The sequence below is a fragment of the Rhineura floridana genome, chromosome 12, assembly GCF_030035675.1.
Source record: "Rhineura floridana isolate rRhiFlo1 chromosome 12, rRhiFlo1.hap2, whole genome shotgun sequence".
In the NCBI taxonomy this organism is placed as follows: domain Eukaryota; kingdom Metazoa; phylum Chordata; class Lepidosauria; order Squamata; family Rhineuridae; genus Rhineura; species Rhineura floridana.
Window position 1 is genome coordinate 9,690,033 of NC_084491.1, and position 15,543 is coordinate 9,705,575.

General features: G+C 45.2%; 1 protein-coding gene across 1 annotated transcript in view; it reads left to right on the forward strand.

The window, feature by feature from the left end:
* Nucleotides 1-15,543, forward strand: part of ZMAT4 (zinc finger matrin-type 4) — a 313,481-nt gene that overhangs the window by 63,064 nt on the left and 234,874 nt on the right. The window contains exon 2 of the mRNA XM_061592776.1: nucleotides 13,062-13,163. Coding sequence (XP_061448760.1) covers nucleotides 13,062-13,163 — 102 coding nt within the window. The remainder of the gene's footprint in view (nucleotides 1-13,061; nucleotides 13,164-15,543) is intronic.

Here is a 15,543-nt window from a genome sequence, read left to right on the forward strand (position 1 = left end):
ATCTGGAGGCACACTGGTTGGGAAAGGCTGACATAGGTTTTAGAGCAGCCTTTCTCAACCTTTGGGTCCCCAGATGTTGCAGGACTACAACTCCCATCGGCCCCAGCCAGCATGGCCAATGGTTAGGAATTATGGGAAGTGTAGTCCAGCAACATCTGGGGATGCAAAAGCTGGGAAAGGCTGCTTTAGAGGAAGCTGAATTGAACTGTAGTGGAATGGAAACAGTGTTGACTGTAACAAACAAAGAATGGGATAGAAATGGCTTCCTCCTTACATCCCTAGGTATAACACAGATAGGAGAAACACAGATAGGAGGAGACTGTTGCCCTCCAGATGTTATTGCACTCCAGCTCTCACCAGTCCCAGCCAGCAGCTGGTGTAGCAGCTAAAAGCTGGTATCAGAACTGGCTGCTAAACAGCCAAATTCCTTCTTCCTTGAATGGCACTATTAGGCCCCTGTGTGCATGTGTGTGTAGAGAGAGAGGGAGAGAGGTGACCATATGTGGTCATTGGAGGTGTTCTCCAGGGAGGGAAGTGGTATCCTGGCCTACCACTCTTCACCATTCCTCAAACTGGCTGTCCAGTAAAATAAGTTGATGGCCAGTCAGCTGGAGTGTTGAGTTTGGAGGATGTGGGAAAACATTCAGATACCCTCATCGTGGCCAAACCACTTTTTCTCAGTCTAACCAACTCCACAAAGTTAATGTGTAATCTCACAAGAAGCAATTTATATGGCTTTAAAAGAGGATTGCACAGGTTCATGGAGGATAAAGGTGTCAATGACTACTAGTGCTTATGTCCCTGTGATATGGGAAACGTGGAAACATGCAAACTGCTGCTCTTGTGTTGCTGTACTGTCCTTTTTATCAAGACTTCCGATTTGATCTTATTAACCCAATTCTTCAAAAAATCCCAGGGAGGTCTGATGCATTTTATTGAGAATATTTACTCTCAGATAGGAACCTGTGGGTCACAGTTAATGTGGCAAAATTCTGTGCTTCAGCTGTTACCTGTAGGAAAGTGATGTTGGCAAATAATAATAGATAATATTGGGGGGGGCTATTGCACATTGATGTATTTATTCAACACCATTAGTGCCATATTATCTCATGCGGCTGCTGTTTGTTTCCTTCTCTGGATAATATTGATATGTTTTATCATTTTATTGTTTTAATATTTTATAGTGCTGGTCTTTGACCGTAATAATAAATGATTGATTGGTTGACTACTAGCCATGATGACTATGTTCTACCTCCCCTGTCGGAGGCAGTGTGCTTCTGAATCCCAGTTGCTGGAAACCACAGGTGGGGAGAGTGCTCTTGCACTCAGGTCCTCCTTGTGGGCTTCCCAGAGGCACCTGGGAAACCTCATCAATGCTACCCTGAGCACTTTGGTGGGTTCTAAATTAGGAGGAGGGGGGATGCAGGTACAGGTTTTCCCATGGATGCTCAGAATCTGTGGCCTCCAAAACATTTTTGGATTACAGCTCATCCCTTACCATTGGCCATGCTGGTTGGGGCTGATGGGAGCTGGTGCCCAGCACCTAGTTGGGAAAGTCTGGCCTAAGATGTAGAGTGCTTGTGCTTTAAGGGACACAGCTGAAGGGGAACCCCCTGAATTAACTTTATCTCTTGCTTTGTTGCCCCCAAAGCAATCCCTCATAAAACAGCAGCAAATATTTGAATATTAGGCAGGCACCATCTCTGCTATCTTTTCGGCACCTTTTGAAGACTTTCCTCTTTCAGCAAGCCTTTTAAGTTGAGACCTATCCCAGTCTGCATCTGTGTCAGAATTGTTTAATATGTTTTTTAATAATGTTTTTAACCCTTTTTAAGGTTGTTTTTAAAATTGTTTTTAATGCTGTTTTGTATTAATGTATTTTAATATCTGCTTTTATGAAGTTTTAAAGTTTTTTGGTGCTTTGTTTGTCACCCTGGGCTCCTGCTGGGAGGAAGGGGGGGGGATACAATTCAAATAAATAAATAAATAAATAAATATTTAACCCCCCTCCCCTGGACAGTTGACATTGTTATTTGCAGCCCAATTTTATGGAAGTTCACCTTGAAGTATATCTGTATGTGCATAGGAGTTCAACTGATGATATTAATATAATTACAATGTAAATGTATGTGCCCTTGTTGTGCAACCACATTTGTATAATAATAATAATAATAATAATAATAATAAATACCTCCCTTCTCTTCATTCCCTTTCTTTTTCCTCTCCCCAGTCCTTAATACCACCCAGTATTTTGATGCACATTTATTCCATTTGCAATATTTTAGGTGTAGAATTTTGATTACTAGTACTATGATAATTGTCTGCAAGTGCAGACAGTGGTCAAACCAAACCTTCAAACTGGTTGCATGGGATCTATAGCGGACATGAGAGACGGGAATTTTGTGGGTCTGCTCGACTTCTGGGCAAACAGGGGCCCCCTGTCAAGTCATGAACCTCCTCTGCTAGATATTCTTCCTGGTGATACTGCTTACCTGTGTGCAAGATGAAATGGGAATTGAAAAGGGCAGCTCTGCACCTGCTTTGTGCAGTACCACTTAAAGTGAAAAGGGCAGGGGAATAAAAGACACAGCTCACGCAGCCAATCCCACTACAGAAACGAGTCACGGTTGCAGGAGCTCAGGTCAGGCAAGCTATCTATACGGCGACTATTTATGCATTGTCCCCAAAGAGAAAAGGCATTGCCAGAGAAGAGGGGAAAAGGGGCCCAGTTTTGCATAAAAGTTGCATATGCTAATTTATATGTGTAGGTGCAAATTTAGAAATCATTGCTTCTTCAGTCTGACGGCACATTCCTTTCTGGGCGAGCTTCAAGGAGCTCCATGCCAGTGATGGGGGGGGAGGTCAGATGCAAAGTTGGCCAGAGCAACGAGTATAAATTGGGCCTTTTTACAGCAGCCTAGTGTTCATACACATACACTCGTATGCCCAGCCCCCTCTGTCTTCTATCCTGGGAAGCAAGAAGCATTCTGAGAATCCAAGGACACCTCCCAGCCAGGCGAAACACTTGGGGGCGGGTGGAAATACCTGAGTCATTGAGGACTCTGGGGTGACAGGATGTGGCTGGAGAGGACGTGTGGCGGGATAGGCCTGTGTTTGGCCACCAGGCCAGAGGATCCCCACCCAATTTAAAAAGTAGGGAAGGTTGTGACCAGGTGACCTGTGTGCCTGCTCTGTCTTTTGTCCAGGTGCTAAATGCTTGAGGGGTAAAATAAAGGCCCCCTCCTGCCCTCCCTTTTTATGCTTCTTTATACCGGACACCTCATCAAATAGAGGACACCTTCCAAGAGAGGACTGTCCTCGACAGCCCATCACCTAGAGCCTGGGCAGGGAACCTTAGCCTCTCCAGCTGTTGATAAATGGCAAGTCCCACCATCCTTGGCCATTGGCCATTGGGGCTTGCTGGGATTTGCCTGTGAGCTGCTGCTGCTGCTGCTGCTACAGGGTTAGATTCACTGATCATTTTGTTTTGAGGTTTGCTTAGAGACTCAAATTGCTGTAATGGTGAATTGTTTTAATTCCCTTTTATTGTAATCCACCTCAAGAGCCATTGTGTGTGTGTGTGTCTATAAATATAGTAAAGAAATAAAGAAATAATCCAGGCACAAGAAATGAGCCGCAACTGGAAAGGGGGAAAATGGCACAGAAGAGACAGAAGCGAGCTGGGAAATGGGCAATTCATACAATGGAGTGGGGGTGGGATGAATATTGTCACAATTCACAATATTTCTCTCCCTCTCCCCTACTACTTCCAGGGTCAAAATAAAATCAGCACAATCCTACGCATGTCTAATCACAAGTAAGCCCCCTGGAGGTCGACAGGATTTAGGAACTAAGAATTTGCCTTATATCAAATCAGACCATTGACCTGTGTAGATCAGTATTGCTTGCAGGGAGGGGAGGCTGGTCCATGAGGGCAAATAGAACGCTGCACCATCTCCTCCATTCTGCTCTCAGCCAGCCCCTACTTGCCTGCCTCCTTAGAGCAAGCAGTCAAGGAGAGGCTTTTCCTATCATCGGTGGTGTAGTTGTTCAGGGTCTCAGGAGGTCTTAGAACCTTTACTTTTTTGGGAGCAGGGTCCCTATGTCTCCAGTATCTTATGAGCCAATCAGCATGAAAAGGGAGTGTGTTAGCCACTGAGAAGAGTTTTCTAACATGCTTACTTGTCCTTTCCTGCTGATTGGAGCCAATCGGAGTGAAAGGAGGTGAGTCCAACACTGAGAAGACTCTTTTCAGTAGCTAACACTCTTCCTCTTTTGTGCTTATTGGCTCCTAGGGACATTTGTTGTTGTGGGAGAAGGCATTAACAAGGAGCTCATTCTCAACCCTAGCAAAAAAAGAGGGAGGGGCTGTGACTATCATGAAGGGACCCTGCACTTCTAAATTTGCCACCGCACTACTGCTTGCTCTGGCTCCACCTACTTTGGTCTCCGTACCTTTTGCCCTACCAGCCTCAGTGGGCACCAGCCACCACTGCTGGCAGCAGCTCTCCTAGGATTCCAAGCAAGGGTTCTCCCAGCTCTGTTAGAAATGCCAGGCACTGAACACGAGACTTTCTGCAGGCAAAGCAGAAGTGGCTCTTGTAGAGACATACTGTCTCCCAGCCCTACCCAGACATGCTGGGGATTGAACTTGAACTTGGGACCTTCTGCATGCAAGGTAGATGCTCTACCACTAAACTGTGACCCTTCCCTTGCTGCAGTCATGGAAAGATGTGTGGAAACTGTTGGTGCCCACAACTGGCTTCTCAGGTCTTTGCTAGAACTTCCATGTCCCTCTACCCATAGTGGGATGATAGGAAGCTGCCTTTATCCTGAGTCAGACAACGGGTCCATCTAGCTTAGTGCTGCCAGCATTGACTTGGCTGTGGCCTTCCACTGTTTTTGGGCTAAAGTCTCCCCCAGCCCTACCCAGAGATGCTGAGATTGAACCTGGGACCTTCTGCAAAGCAGGTGCTATGGACCTTTTTGTCAGCAATGGCTCTTCTTTATAGGATTTCAGCCTTAGAACGTCATCTGGGAAAGCCTCATTTTTTAATCTCACTCAGCCTTAAATAGTCTTAATAGAGGGTTCAGATGTCCCCCACAAGCACTGAAAAAAATGTACAAGGGGCTGCATGTGTGCGAGCCCCATTCCCACCACATACAGCAGCCCTATCCCCCTGCCATCAGCACATTTGTCCTACATGTGACGAGAGTCTTGTACACCCATCAATCTATTCCATGTGAGGAGGGGGGGACCCTGGCCTATGCAAGGGCAGATCCTGGCACGTAGTGGCAGTACTGTCCCTAGGCACCAGGAAGCGGGGCAGTTGCCCCGGGCCCTGCGCTTTGAGGCCCCCCATGCTTGGTGATCTGAATTTGGGCCACCAGAGTGCCCCACCCCATCAACGAGGGGGGCTGAGGTCTGTGTGCCGCTGGACCCTTAAACGAGTCCAAGGCGAAGGGGTCGTGTGGATTGCCACCACCTCCGCACCTGCAACCCATTCCGGTCCCCTGCAGCAGCAGCAGCAGCAGCAGCAGCAGCAGCAGCAGCAGCAGCACACTGCCTTTGCAGCTAGGGGTTAGGCCATCTCCGGCTTGGCTGCGTGGCCACGGCGGCCTGCTCCATGGGCCGCCCATGGTGAGGCTGGGCCAAGCAAGCAGCTGAGGTGAGCATGTGGCCGCTTGTGAGCAGGAGCCATCGGTGCCAGCACCCAAGATGGTGCCTGGCTGGGGCTTTGCAGGAGAGGAGGGGTCGGCCCCGACGTACCTTGCCAGCCGTGGCAACGTCAAGCAGCAGCTGGTGATTTGCTAGCCGTGCCGCTGAGCCCAGCTAGAGAGGCTGAGAGCGGGCGCTGCGAACTCACCTGCCGTGCCGGCGATGCTGTTCCTCCGCCCGCCACTGCCACCACTTCTTTAGCAGCCCACCACAGTTCCGCGCGGCAGAGCTGCCCAGTGAGTCTCACGGGGAGGGGGAGAGCAAGTAGGCAGCCGGGCGACAACAACAAACTCTGTAGCCGGCAAAACTTCAACAGGGAAGTCTTTCCCCATCACCAAGTCGGGAAAAGCCTCATCTGTTGAATTAGACTGCATAATTAATGTTTTCCTTCAAAATGCACCCTTCATTAGGATTCCAAAATGATATTAAAACCGACCTAATATTACAAAAAGTAAAATAAAGCTTCGTCAGTTATGCAGATCCCAAAAGTTTTGTTTCATGTTAAAAAGGCAGGCACACAGGTGGCGAAATGGATATGGAACAGGTTGACTAGAGGTCTATTCCCAGAAGTGAAGGTAATCATATTTGTATTTAATAGGTTGTTAGCCTCATATGTAAATTAAATATTATAATTACATATATTTGTAAATAAAATCTCTCTCTCTCTCTCTCTCTCTCTCTCTCTCTCTTTCTCTCTCTAAGACAGTTTTGAAAGCAACAAACAGAACTTCACTCAAGCTTGTTCTGGATCCCTATAAGGATTCAGTTAATCACCTAAAAATATATATGTACGTCGCCCAGAGTGGCTGGATGGCCAGCCAGATGGGCGACTAAGAAATCCAATAAATTAAATTAAATTAAATTAAACTGTAATTGTGATTAACCAAACAGAGGTAACCAACCTCTGTTTGGTTAATCACAATTACGTTCACACACACACACACACACACACTAGAGAAAGAGAAATAATGTGGGGGGGAACTATGCTTTTGCCCTGGACCCCACACATGCTAAGGGTGGGACTGCGTAGTGGTGTATGAGAGGATGTGGCCACTCTGCATGTCAGTGATGGAGTGAGGCTAGCCCCTGCAACTTTGCAACCCCAAATCATTTGACACCCAATTTATTCACCCAGCTTTTATCCTGCTTTTCTGCTAAAAGGTCTTCAAGCAGGATTATCTTCTTTTTTAGGCTGTTTTTAAAAAGTTGTCATGATGCAGAAGGGAAAACAGGTCTTCAGCTGCTTCTCCTTGTCTTTCAAAGAGTGTGTGATGGAAAGCTAGCCTGTCCAAATCTCCAGCCCTGCCGACTGTTCAGATTGCTGAAGGCTGGGAGTCTCCCTCTGCCATCAGAACTACAAACAACCAGCAGATATCAACACCCCCTTCCTATTCATGCATAGGGATGGGATCTGTTGGCCGGTGCCGGTTCGAAAGCATTCCATTGACGTAACAGGCCGGTATCAATTCGAGTTCGTTCTTTGTCCACTAGTTGCTGCTTTTATCAATCTGATTTTTCTCTTCCCAAAAATATTGACATTAATATTGATATTGTTAAAGAAAACATTGATAATTTGAAAGGAAATATTGATATATGAAAGGACATAGAATCATAGAATCATAGAGTTGGAAGGGGCCTTGTAGCCCATCGAGTCCAACCCCCTGCTCACAGCGGGAAACCCACAGCTAGAGCATCTCCCACAGATAGCTGTCCAGCCTCTGCTTGAAGACATCCAGCGAAAGGGATCCCACCACCTCCCTAGGCAGTCGGTTCCATTGCCAAACTGCCCTTACTGTGAAGAAGTTCCTTCTAATGTCCAATCTGAATCTACGCTCCTGCAACTTAAAACCATTAGACCTAGTCCTACTCTCTGGGGCAGCAGAGAACAAATCTGTACCCTCCTCTATGTGACAGCCCTTCAGGTACTTAAAGAGTGCAATCATGTCACCCCTCAGCCTTCTCTTCACCAGACTGAACATGCCAAGTTCCTTCAACCTTTCCTCATAAGACTTGTTCTCCATACCGGCTATCATCCTCGTCGCCCTGTTCTGAACCCGCTCTAACTTGTCTATATCTTTCTCAAAATGAGGCGCCCATACAACTGAACGCAGTATTCCAGATGAGGCCTGACTAATGCAGAATATAGTGGGACTATTACTTCCCTCGACCTGGAAACTATAGCTCTGTTTATGCAGCCCAAAACCATGTTTGCCTTTTTTGCCGCAGCATCACACTGCTGGGTCATGTTCAACTTGCGATCCACTACAATTCCAAGGTCCTTCTCACACGCACTACTGCTAAGCCAGGTATTTCCCATCCTGAACCCGTGCATTTTGTTTTTGTGGCCTAAATGCAGAATCTTGCATTTGTCTTTATTGAATTTCATTTTATTAATTTAGCCCAATTTTCTAGTCTATCCAGGTCCCTTTGGATTTTATTCCTGTCTTCCATTGTGTTAGCTATCCCTCCCAGTTTCGTATCATCCGCAAACTTCATAAGGCTTCCCTCCACCCCATCATCTAAGTCATTGATAAAAATGTTGAAGAGTATCGGCCCCAGGACAGAACCCTGTGGCACTCCACTCGAAAACTCCTTCCAGTCCGAAGCAGAGCCACCGACGACCACTCTTTGAGTACGGTTTTCCAACCAGTTGTGAATCCACCTGACAGTATTTCCATGCTGTCCGCATTTGACCAGTTTGCTAATCAAAAGGTCGTGGGAGACTTTGTCAAATGCTTTGCTGAAATCTAGATAGATGACATCTACAGCGTTTCCACCATCTACTAAGCTAGTGACCCGATCAAAAAAAGAGATGAGATTAGTTTGACAGGATTTTTTCTTGACAAACCCATACTGGCTCCTACCAATCACAGCATTGTCATCTAGATAGTTGCCAATGGACTCTTTTATTATCCGTTCTAATATCTTTCCCGGTATTGAAGTCAGACTGACTGGCCTGTAATTCCCCGGATCTTCTTTTTTACCCCTTTTAAAGAGCGGGACGACATTTGCCCTTCTCCAATCCTCCGGCACCTCTCCCGTTCTCTAGGATTTCTCAAAGATGATGGCAAGAGGTTCCGAGTGTACATCCACAAGTTCCTTCAATACTCTGGAATGCAGTTCATCAGGCCCTGGAGATTTGAACTCATTTAGGTTAACTAGGTATTTCCTGACTATGTCCTTATCAATTTTGAACTGCAATCCTGACCCCTTACTGAGATTGCTACGGATGGAAGGTTGCACACTGTTCCCTTTTTGGGAGAAAACGGAGGCAAAATAGGCGTTGAGCAGTTCTGCCTTTTCCTTGTTATCTGTCAACATTTTGCCATCCTCATTGAGCAACAGTCCCACTGTTTCCTTGGTCTTTCTCTTGCTTCGAACATATCTGAAAAACCTCTTTTTGTTGTTCCTCGCTTCCCTCGCCAGCCTCAGCTCATTCTGGGTTTTAGCTTTCCTTATGCTATTCCTGCAAGCCCGAGCCGCTCATCGGTACTCTTCCTTGGTGATGCGTCCTTCCTTCCATTCTTTATACATGCTCTTTTTTACTTTTACTTCCTCCACCAGTCTTCCGTGTAGCCACATTGGCTTTTTCCGATGTCTTCCATTTTTCTTCCTCTTTGGAATTGTTTGCGATTGTGCTTTTTGTAAAAGAACTCCCATGCTTCTTGGGCTCCTTTTTTCTTTAGTCTATCTAGCCACGGGATCCTACCCATCATTTCCCTGAGCTTGCTAAAATCGGCTTTCCTGAAATCCAAGGTCCATATTTGACTATATTCTTCTTTGGCTTTCCCCAGAATCACAAATTCCAGCATTACGTGGTCACTTTCCCCTAAGGTACTGACCGCTTTAATTCCCGTGACCAATTCGTCCCTGTTAGTTAAGATCAGGTCCAGGATTGCCGATCCCCTTGTTCCTTCTTCTGCTTTTTGAAAGAGGAAATTATCAGCAAGGCCCATCAGGAATTTGTTGGAGGTTTTGTGCTTCGCAGAGTTTGTCTCCCAGCAGATATCCAGCATATTGATAAAATTATCTTTCTTAATATTGATATTTTAGAGGCAGATTTTTTTTAAAAAAATCCAATTTCATTAATAGCCATGGAGAGTTGCTACATAAAAATCCAATCCGCAACAATAGAGAATAAGTGAATTAATGGAAAATTCACTACCAAATCTGAACTGGGCAGAATTCTAGCACACACCCATTCATACATGGATGAAAGAATGTCTGAACAGAGTGGACAGCCCAGGGATGGGAGCTCTGATTTCTCTCTCACTTCCAACTTTTAACCAAAGCTACATTTCTTAAGCCAAGGATGGGGAACCTCAGTCCTGGGTGCCCGATGCAACTGAACAGGACTTTCTTTGTGGCCTCCAGGAGTCTCCCCAGTCTGCATCCCCTCCCAAGCCACACCCCTCTCTTTGCAACTGCTTGAGAGTTTTTTGCCTGGCTGGGAGGTAACCTTGACCTCCAATAATGCTTCTTGTTGCCGGGATGGAAGATAGAGAGGGGTGTAGGAGTGTGTGTGTAGGAACTAGTCTGCTGTAGAAAAGGTAAAATTCACATTCATTTCCCTGCCCACTTTTGCCTTTGGACACCCCCTCCCCCAATAACATGTGGCCCCAGTGAGGTTGCCGAGAAGAGAATGTGGCCCTTATGCTGAAAATGTGCCCCATCCTTGACTTAGGCTGAAAACAATGATGTCCACTTATTTCTGAGTAAACTTGATTTTGACTTTTGGATGGTGGGTTGTATGTAGCTAAGTCCTCCTCAGAGTACACCAGCCTACATTAGTCATGTTTATTAACTTCAGTGGTTCTGATCTAAGTACAATAGTGCAAACACTGGATACAACCCTGTATTTCTTACAAAGGATTGAATGAGTTTTCACTTGTTCTTCAGACATGCACACACGCGCACACATACACACACAGAGACAGAGAGAGAGAGCGAGAGAGAGAGAGAGAGCGCACTTTGCTATGTTTCTCTTCAGCTTCTGAGCTGCTTAGAAGGGAGTTTCATCCTTTAAACGCTTTTTGCAAGCCTCCATGTGTTCATCTTGACTCTCAGGATGATCTGCAGTTTCCTACATAACACGGAAAAAGGTACAGTGATGTCAGATTGCTTTAAAACAGGTCATCCCTGAATCAGAGGGATTCTTTTCTGAAAACTGCAGGAAGACACAAATATTTTGAAGAATCTAATGAGAGCAAGTGAATGGTACATGTTCACTTGTTTTCTTTGACAGCAAATGCTGGCATATAGAACAGTCTATGTGCTTGTCTTCCCAAGTCTGGGCGAGGGATTCAAAGCAACTCAATTGTCACTTATGAGCGAGTGTTTATGCAGAAGGATGCTTGGGTTCTTAAACCACAGCAATGGCAAAAGAATGTGATGTGTAAACTGCTTTGCGACTGAGCCAGTATCAATTTTCAGCTTACACTTGTAGTAAACAACATTGCATTAATGTTTTTAGCTCTAGTTTAGAACTAGCAACTTTTCTGTCATCCCTTTAGCAGTTTAGAAGAAAAGGATGAAGCTAACCCTGGTGAGATGGAGCAGAGACTAGTAACAAATGGTCGGTTGATTTTGGCTCCTCGCCCTGAGATTTTACTCCTTCCACTGGAGGCTCCATCCCTTTCAGTTGATATTGTTCTGCTTAAAGCAATGGCCTCAGCATTGGCACAGCACTGGTACCCTGGACAGCTCCATGCCAAACTCAGAGCATTCTTCAAATGTTGCTTCAGCAGCAGTCTTTCTCAGACTGAGATGTGGTTCTATCACAGCTGCCAGGTCCACCTTTAATGGGAGGAGCCTCTTTATATAAAGGACCCAAGCCTGCTGTAACAGTCACTGAATCCAAAAGAACAACACAAGGACTTCTAAGCTGGAGCCCTCTGAGACAGAGGAGAGCTGCTGAGATATCAGAGAGTCACTAGCACAATGGGATCCTCCTGTGCAAGTGCTCCTGGTTGGTTCTGTATTTTGGGGGCTGGCCCTGAGAGTAATTCACAGTCCCACTCCAAATCCTCATCCTCATCATCCTGAAGAAGGTGACTCTGACCCCAGGGTCACGGCAACATTCCATGTGAAGAGGATACACACCATTAAACATAGTGTGCCCATGCTGCTGGTTCTGCCCTGATGCTGCACCTGCTTGCCTGGATCCATTTCCCTTGTGACATCAGAGCTTCTGACTGTATGGAGGACCTTTCATGAGCTGCCTCCCCCTTCCTGTGTGAAGCTCAGGAGTAGAGCCATGCAAGTAGCTTCAACATGGGGGTGGAGGTGGATTGCCCACTGCTTCCCTTTAATGATGTGAAACCCCATTGTGTGAAATAACATGCTAAAGGGGCTCCTGAGAAAGGGGCAAAAATCCTCAGACCTGGCAACCCAAACACTAACCTTAGAAGCGTAAATGCCAGTGGTGGCTCGTGGCTCCATGTCAGTGGGGCAGTGGAATCCACTGCCAGTGTACATGTACTTTTCCTCCCTCCTTGCTGCCCAACTTCTCTCCCCACCCCATTTTTTGACAGCTCTGGATCACTCCTGGTGGACCTGATCTGACCTGGGGTGATCCAAGGCTGCTTCATTCTGCTCCTGCTCAATCCTGAGTTGACTTGAATTATTTTAGGATCCAGAATTCAGCCGGAGCTGGTACACAGCCCTGCTGGTTACATCCCCCAAGCCACGTGCCTGCAAACTCAGGATCTCACCCCATGCATCTGATGAAGCAGATTCTAGCCTAAGAAAGCTTATGCCAAAATACATTTGTTAAGTCTTTAAGGTGCCTCAAGGTTCTTTGTTGTTTCTGCTGCTAGACAATAACATGGCTACTGTTCTGGGAATTATTTTTGTAATTTTCTAATTTGACGTTTTGTTCTGAAAAGTTGTGTGGAAGAGCAAATACGATGGGTTTCTTTAGTGGAATTTGGGTGGCAAGACACATGTTCTCAATCTTGAAATTGGGAGTGACATAAAATGTAACTTTCATATTTAAAGCTCATTTTCACTTCCACTCTATTGGAGGCCCCATTCCATATTTCAGCACTTACTAGAGGCAAGCTCTTCTGAGATTGATGAGACTTATATAAGCATGCTGACGACTGAGGCTTCTGGGACTCTACAATTCTACATTCTACATAATTGCACAGACTTTCTTCTGATCCAGTCTAATTCAATTGTAATGACAATTTTGACTTTATCTCCAACTTTCCCCCAGAAATGTTATTTGCTTAGCTCTTTTCATGGATCATTGTAAAATACTATTTTATGTCAACTGCTAGTAAGGTGCTAATGAATTTTTTTTTGTTTTTTCCTCCCTTTTTTGTTTCACTATAAGCAGATGAAGTCTTCAGATATTGACCAGGAATTATTCACGGAAAGTTACTGCAAAGTGTGCAGTGCTCAGCTAATATCAGAATCTCAGCGCGTGGCTCATTACGAGGTATGCAGCATAGCACTTAAGGAGGCCTGCGGCATCTCTGTGTTGTGTTACAGAGAGAAGTCTGTAAGGGGTGTTGCCAATATCTGTAATTTTCCACTCCACAATGTGAAATCACCATAATAACTGTTGTGGACAGGGGTCATCAATAGACAGGAGGGACGGGTATTGGACCCACAAAAAAAAAAGCAGGAAATTGGGTTGACCTTTGTCACTGGAGGCTCTGGCACCTCAGTGGCTAGTAGTGCCTCTTTCCAGCTCTGGCTAGTTCACCAGCTTTGGCCTCTTTTGGACAGAGATAATTTGGCCACAGTACTCCATGCTCTAACAATTTCCCAATTGGATTATTCTGATGCACTCTACATGGGGATGCCCTTGAAGATGCCTCAGAAACTTCAACTGGTCCAAAATGCAGCAGCCAGATTATTATTATTATTATCATTATTAAATTTATTTATATAGCACATTTTCCACAAATACACGTGCTCAAAGTGGTTCACACAAATTGTCAAAATGCCAAAACACAACACATAATAAAAAGTATAATCACTACATTAAGAAAAAAATACATACATCAAAGAATAAATGAGCATAAAGCTCAATAGCAAAGCCAAAACTAAAATATTTAACCCCCGAGCTGATACAAAAATCTCTTCCATCCCCCAAACCCCCATAGCACAACACAAAGGGCCAGAAAATCTTCTGAAAGAAGCTGTGTTTGAAAGCTTCCAGGGCTGGAGGATGGGGCAAGGCAGGTGGAAATAGCCTCCCCTGATGACAAATCTCCCCTCTCGGCTCGGATCCCATTTAGATCTCACATAATCCCTGTTTTAAAACAACTGCATTCTGGGTCCAATTCAAGGTGCTCATGTTAGTGTTTAAAGCCCTAAACGACTTAGGTTCCAAATATCTAAAAGACCACCTCCTTCCCTACAGACCCTCTCAGGTGTTGAGATCAGCAGAGAGGGCCCTTTTGGTAGTTCCACCACCCTTGGAAGCTTGAGGAGTGGTGGCCTGGGAGAGGGTATTCTCTGGGGTGGCCCCTAAGTTAAGTTGTGGAACTCCCCACTGAGGTGCATCTGGTAACTTTATTGTACAGTTTTAGGCAACTGCTGAAGACACACCTCTTTACCCCGGCCTTTGACACCTGAGACATATAGTTTTAGGACCCACCCTATTTTGTGATCTTGGGTTGTTGTTAATGCTGTATTTAAAATGGTTGTACTCCACCCTGGGACCTCTGGGTAAAGTGTGGGTAATAAATGATTATGATGACTACTAAGTCCTACTCAGAGTAGGCTCGCTGATATTAATGAACCTAAGTCATGTCTATTAACTTCAGTGTATTTACTCTGAGCATGACTAGCATTGAATACCACCCATGGAGTGTGGGTTGGATTCAGACTAAGGCCACATCTGCATTGTACATTTAAAGCAGTGTTATATCACTTTAAGCAGTCATGGCATTCGCCCAAAAGAATCTTGAGAGCTGTAGATTGTTAAGGGTGCTGAGAATTGTAAGGAGACTAGACTCTCCCCCATTCCCCTCACAGAGCTACAATTCCCAGACTGGTTTCCTGGGAAGAAGAGGGACTGATGATAGTTAAGCCACTCTGAGAATTGGAGCTCTGTGAGGGGAATAGGGGGGTTCATCTCCTAACAATTCTTAGCACCCTTAACAAACTACAGTTCCCAGGATGTCTGTTTAAAGTGGTATGATATAGCTTTAAATGCCTCTGTGTTGTCCTACAGAGAGATGTCTGTCAGAGGTGCTGTCAATACATGTAATTTCCCATTCCCCAATGCAAAATCAGAATAAAAATGCTTTTGGTGCCTGCTTAAAATATTTTTGTTTAGGCAAGCCCATCCAGAAATGTAGAAGTCATATGTGTTATAATCTGTTTTTAGTTTATTGCTGATTTCAGTTCGTTTTTGAATGTTTTTAAATACATGTTTTTAACTGTCTTTTATAGATAATTTTAGTGTGTGAGTTGTTGTTTTCAAACCACTTTGAGGTTTTATTGCAATCAAACGGTATATAAATTTTGTTAAACAAATAATTGCTATTGTGGTTAGGCATCCTCAGTGGGAGCAGGATGAAGAATCTTACTGTTGGATCCACAAAAAGAAAGCAGCCAGTGTGAGTTAGATCCAGACTAAGTTAGTTGGAGTTGGGACTCCCAGGGGCCATAGGAAATGTCGGATATCCTCCACTGACATTGGAGACAATTTCATTTCTGCTGCAAATTAGGCTGCAGTGTCAGAGAAAAAGGTCTGATGCCAGATCCTCCCTCCCTACTGCTGAACCCTCTGATGCCCTAGGCCAAAAAAATGAGGTCTGGGAAACGGCTGAGATCCAATGGATCCAAAGCCATCTCCATCT